Raw genomic sequence first — 6000 nt, 5'->3', positions numbered from 1 at the left:
AGAAAACTACACATATTTTGATACTTGGCACTTAAGTACATATATTTTGGTAATTTAGTTACACAAAACCACACTATCGATGAATGTATTCACCCATGAGATAACGTGGTTGTTCCATCAAGGATGAGGACGTGGCATCCTATTAATTTCATGCGATGGCTGGTAATAGAATGCCATGTCCTCATCTTAGGTGAAACAGTCACGTCATCTCGCGGGTGAATCCATTCATTCATAGTGTGGTTTTGTGAAACTACACTACCAAAATATATGTACTTAAGTGCCAAGTGTCAAAGTGTGTGTGGTTTTCTGCAACTTGGACTACAAAACGTGTAGTTTTGTGAAATTTACTTTATAATTATGAAGTTGTATCCATATTAGAATCTCAATTTCAAGTGTTATGTGTTTTACTCTAAAATTAATAATTAATAAATGTAATTGATATGGACCTTTTTTACAAGAATAAGCTATTAAATTAATAAAGAATCAATCTATTTAATACACTATTAAATATTTAGTATCAATAATATTAATATAGTCTGTGGTTTGGAACAAGAAAAACGCTTGTCCAGTGGTATTTCGTAGAACAACTAATGTTATTAGAAACACAATACAAATATAGACGTTTATAACACAGCACACTCACCCCTCACCCCTGTAAACAAACATCCTGCCTCTATGAGTATCTCCGAAAGATTTATCTATCATATATTGAAATTGACGAAATCACCACGGTGCCTTGTTGTCGATGTGAAGTACATCACCTACTACTAAAGAATAATTTGCCGTAAATACGATCACCAGTGTCAAATCTACGACTTGAACCTAGGTAAGCAGATTCCACCACAAGGAAGCTAACCAGTTCAGTTACGTTCACTTCGTCATTAAAGGTAGGTTGTAGAACTGATAATCTGTCAATGGTGAAATATAGATTCTTCCAAAAAATGATCTATGCTAAATGGATGGATTTATTTGAGGCAAATGATTTGGTGCTAGCTTCGGTTTCTTCGAGCATGTGTTAGTGACACACTCCCGCACGGACGTGCTTATGATGCGTTATGCCTGTATATGTGGCTTTCACCTAATGATGATAAACAAGCGCAATGACAAGCTGAAGCAGTACATAATTATGCCCCCTACCCCGCTAATGGCATGCATATATGTGCTTTCCTTCATAACTCAGTTAGGTATCAAGTTCTTCATTCTCTACTCTGTCGTGGCATGACTTTTGTTGCTTTAATTTCTAGCTTGCTATAAATTCCTGCACCTCAGTCCTCTCCCAACCATCAAATTCGTCTTGATCGCTCTGTCTTTCGCCTACACGCACAGGATCAAACCATCAGAGCATGGCACTCACTCACCTCCTCTGCTCCCTCCTCCTTGCCACCGCATTGCTGCTGCTCTCCATCTCCCGTACAGGTAACCATGGCAAACGTAGAAACGCTTTCGATTATTTTGGACTAGTAGTATTATTTAGATATGCTTAAGTATGTGCAGCTTTGTACCAACAGAACCGGTGTTTCTTGCTTTCCACTACAGTCAGTGGCTGAGCCACCGCTCGGCTAGCCCGGACAGTCCGGCTCGCCAGCGAAAACTTCATTAAAGTTTGATATTGATGAGTAAATCGATGAGAAAATAACAAATACTATTTATATTGAAGTTTGTCCGGGCTCAAAAATCTTTCTCTGTGACTCCACCACTTACTGCAGAGGCGGGGGAGGTGGGCGTGTGCTATGGGAGGGACGGGGACGATTTGATGGATCCACCGGCCGTGGTGAATCTTCTGAAGGAGAACGGCATCACGAAGGTGAGGATCTACGACGCCGACCCGACGGTGCTGAGATCGCTGTCCAACACAGGCATCAAGGTGATGGTGGCGCTACCCAACAAGGACCTTGCTTCTGCAGGCCACGACCAGGGAAGTGCGCTAGACTGGGTGAAAACAAACGTGGTTCCGTACTATAACCAGGGCACGCAAATCAATGGCGTGGCTGTGGGGAATGAGGTGTTCAGGCAAGCACCCGACTTGACCCCGCAGCTGGTACCGGCGATGAAGAATGTGCAGGCGGCGTTAGCGAGCCTGGGCCTTGCCGACATCATCAAGGTATCAACACCCATTAATTTTGATGCGGTCAATGAGTCATTCCCACCATCCAAGGCTGTGTTTCAAGACAACGTCGCCCAGTCGGTAATGAGCCCCATGATCGATTTCTTGCAACAGACCAACTCATATCTCATGGTCAATTTCTACCCATATATTGCCTGGGCTAACTCTAAAGGCCAAATCTCCCGCGGTTACGCTACATTTGGCCCCAACGCCGGTGTAGTCGATCCGTGGAGCCGCATCACATACTATAGTCTCTTTGATGCCCAGCTCGATGCTGTTTACTACGCTATAAATCAGGTTTCTGGTGATAGTGTGAGGGCCTCAATGGCCCAAGCAAGATGGGGGCACCTGACACCAAGGGTGCCCGTCGAAGGTTCGGAAGGTGGGCATCCCTCCGGTGGTCAGCTCTCCAAGTTGACCACACAAGCTGATGCCGAAGTGGATGTGGCTACAAAAGCTAACGCCCAAGCATTCAACAATGGTATTATCAGACGCGCTCTATTTGGAGCCTCTGGTATGCTTGATGTCTCTGTGTACATCTTCGCTCTTTTCAACGAGAACAAGAAGGCTGGAGCATCTGTAGAACGCAACTTCGGCCTGTTCTACCCTGACGGTACAAAGGTTTACGAGGTTGATTTTCATGGTGGTGGTATTTGTCCCACCAAGGCGAGCTGGTGCGTGGCAAATTTAGCTGTGGGGAATTCCCGGCTGCAGGCGGCGTTGGATTGGGCTTGCAATAACGGCGCAGACTGCAGCGCTATCCAACAGGGCACACCTTGCTTCGAGCCAAACACAATGGTTGCGCATGCGTCTTTCGCATTCAATGACTACTACCAGCGGATGGGCCAAGCCAATGGGACGTGCGACTTTGCTGGCGCTGCTTATATTGTCTACCAACCATCAGAAAGTTAGTTCCCATGACCACATATTTCTTAAAATGCAATTTTGTTTAGTTCTCACAACTATTTGATAAATCTGTGTCACTGTTTATCTACTAAAATGCAGGCATTTGCGACCCAAATCCAAGTTGGTGTATCGCGAACCCTGCAGTTGGGGACATGCGGCTACAGGCAGCCCTAGACTATGCATGCGGCAGCTGTGCAGACTGCAGCGCCATCTAGCCCGGTGCACGGTGTTTCGAGCCTAACACTAAGGTGGCGCACGCATCCTACGCATTCAACGACTATTACCAGCGTGTTGGCCGAGTCAGTGGCTCGTGTGACTTCGGTGGTGCTGGTTCCATTACCTATCAGGCACCAGGTGAGTTCAAGCTCAACATATATACTCATCTTGTTTGTTTCAGATATTGCTTTCAAAAATTATTGCCCATGCATTTCTTCTCCCATATATAATTTTTCGAAGCAAACATAGCTAATTAATTGATCCATCTTCTTTCGTGGCTTACAACCACGTGCCATTTTAATCTCCATTTTAACAATGCGTTCGAAACCTTCAAGTGCTAATAATGTGCATATTGCGTAAAAAAAATACACACTTGTTTTTGTACACTACGTGATGATTCAACTAGTTAAATGGTTATCTTAGGTGTTTGTTGAATTATTTTCAGAGATTGGAAACTGCGTCCTTCCGCCAATGCTTGAACTGGACAAAGTGTACTGAAGACCGAGAACTAAGCTAGCTACCATCAGTTCGCGGTAGTGCGGATGGAGATATCGAAGAACAAGTCCACATCGTTTGGCAAAAATAAAATGATATGTTTGTAGCAGTTTTTCCAGTCGGGTCTATTGAAATAAGTAAATATACCGTTCATTCCTGTTGGATGAAATTCCTCAGTTACATACCCTGAGCAATTTATCACGTATGTGCATATGATCAGACTCCTAAGCAGAACTGAAAACATGAAGAAGTATTTATTTATTTATTTTTAGAGAGGATCAATGCACTCTACCATTTCCATAACCGCTGCAAAGGTTTGAATTTTTTTTAAAAAAAGGAAAACTGCACGAGATTGTGTTTTTCATTAAATATAGAAGTAGAAAATTACAACCCAAGGAATAAAGGAAAATAGAAAGCACTGTATACCCAATACATGGTTGGGTAAGAGCTCGCGTAAGCACTTTGCATCTGCCAACGCCCACGTCCTCTCTTCCTCTTTAATTTGAAATAAAAGCATCGCCAACTGAAACACACCCAATTCTTTTCGGCTTCATATATAGGTGCCATCCTATTCCACCTTCTAAGGCAATTCGAGCACTAGAGGAGAAAGGAACTAGACATCACAACAACTGAACATCTGGAACAGTTTAAGAACTCCTGAAACACAAAACGACCAACTTATTATTACAGAAGGTTCAACAGGCATAAGTGCAAAGCCTGAACCAGCTCCAAATCAAAACAACAAAACAGTTAACAGAGAAAAGTCCCCCCAAGACAATATTGTGGAGAATTATGGGTACCACATACTCACATGGCTAGGCTATCCGACTGGTTATAGGGAATAGATCATGTATATAGAATATATATAAGACTAGAACTCGGGTATAACATTTACTTGTCTATCAAGGAACGGCTTGTAGTCCTGGTTTGTTAAGTTTGTAGATTAGGTATAGGAGATCTGAACTGTAAGGGATATGGTCTCTATCTTATAAGACTACTCCTTCGCCTATATAAGGAGGGCAGGACGTCTCTTTGGGGGCAGATTCATAACCAGATCGTTAGATCTATACTACACCTGGTGGATTCAAATCCCTAAACCGGAGTAGGGTATAACCTCTCATCGAGAGGGCCTGAACCTGTCTAAATTCTTGTCTCTGTATCCATCCACTTTTAGGTCCCGTGCACTACCCCGTTTATATTGCTGAATTCTAGTTTCGACAAGTATTAAACTTGCTCAAACTATAAGTTGTTTGGCTCTCCCCTGCTAGACTTTATGTAGATAGCTACTCTCTCTATCATATAAAAAAACCTAAGGGATTGTTAAGATTGTTATCATTTCAAAGGCATACCATTTTTTAGAGTTGTCAAATATTTGCATCCATTTAGTTTTATTTTACCAAACTCTAATAAATACATATAAATGCTGTCAAAACTTGGCAATATTGTTAAATTGTTGAAATTTTGGTATTGTCAAAATTTGGTAAGATTTATTTTAGCTATAATCTGAATATGCCTTAATATTGGATGGAACATATTTAATGTGCTAGGATATAGCACATCCAATTCTAGATTGGTTTTTTTTATGGGACGGAGGCAGGCGCCTTAGGCCATGCAATATATGATGCATGATGCAAGTAGAAAAAAAAAATGTTGAAAGATGGGACGAACCAACTAATTAATTATAGATAAGAATGCTGGATGTGAGGAGCCTTACACGCCACCATCGAAAGCTCCCCATGGTTGACCACTTGACCTACTAATAAACTTCGTTCTAATTGCAGGTGTTGGCGTGTTGCTGATTGAACGAGAGGAAGGCATCAATAGCGTGGGGGTGGTGGAGTCCTCTACATAGTACCTAAACTCTAGCGAAAGATAATCTACTGTAAGAATTATACTGACAAAAGCTGAGTCTGGTAAAGATAGAATTGCTGATATATAGATGTTTTAACGTCTATATATACCTACACATTATAGCCTTGTTTAGTTTCCAAAAAAATTTTTTTTTCTAAAAACATCACATCAAATCTTTGGACACATACATGAAGCATTAAATATAGATAAAAAAAAAAACTAATTGCATAGTTTGCATGGAATTGCGAGACAAATCTTTTGAGCCTAATTAGTTCATGATTAGCCATAAGTGCTATAAGTAACCCACATGTGCTAATGACGGATTAATTAGGCTTAATAAATTGATCATCTCACGGTTTCCACGTGAGTTATGAAATTAGTTTTTTCATTCGTATCCGAAAACCCCTGCCGACATCCGGTCAAACGTA

General features: G+C 41.6%; 1 protein-coding gene across 1 annotated transcript; it reads left to right on the top strand.

Annotated features, from left to right (window-relative positions):
- Window positions 1–1318: 1318 nt before the first annotated feature.
- Window positions 1319–3924, top strand: LOC127779977 (glucan endo-1,3-beta-glucosidase GIV-like). Its single transcript, XM_052306917.1, has 4 exons — window positions 1319–1416; window positions 1707–3011; window positions 3110–3364; window positions 3672–3924. Exons 1-3 carry the CDS (start codon window positions 1344–1346, stop codon window positions 3223–3225), a joined length of 1494 nt encoding a protein of 497 aa, XP_052162877.1. The 5' UTR covers window positions 1319–1343; the 3' UTR covers window positions 3226–3364; window positions 3672–3924.
- The last annotated feature ends 2076 nt before the right edge of the window (window positions 3925–6000 follow it).

Source organism: Oryza glaberrima, chromosome 7 (genome assembly GCF_000147395.1).
Source record: "Oryza glaberrima chromosome 7, OglaRS2, whole genome shotgun sequence".
Taxonomy (NCBI): Eukaryota; Viridiplantae; Streptophyta; class Magnoliopsida; order Poales; family Poaceae; genus Oryza; species Oryza glaberrima.
This window is presented reverse-complemented; position numbering and strand designations above follow the sequence as displayed.

Coding starts and splice junctions, on each gene's coding strand:
- LOC127779977 (XM_052306917.1), top strand. CDS start 1,344: ATGGCACTCACTCACCTCCTCTGCTCCCTCCTCCTTGCCACCGCATTG. Junction 1,417..1,706: donor GCTCTCCATCTCCCGTACAG/GTAACCATGGCA, acceptor CACTTACTGCAG/AGGCGGGGGAGGTGGGCGTG. Junction 3,012..3,109: donor TGTCTACCAACCATCAGAAA/GTTAGTTCCCAT, acceptor ACTAAAATGCAG/GCATTTGCGACCCAAATCCA.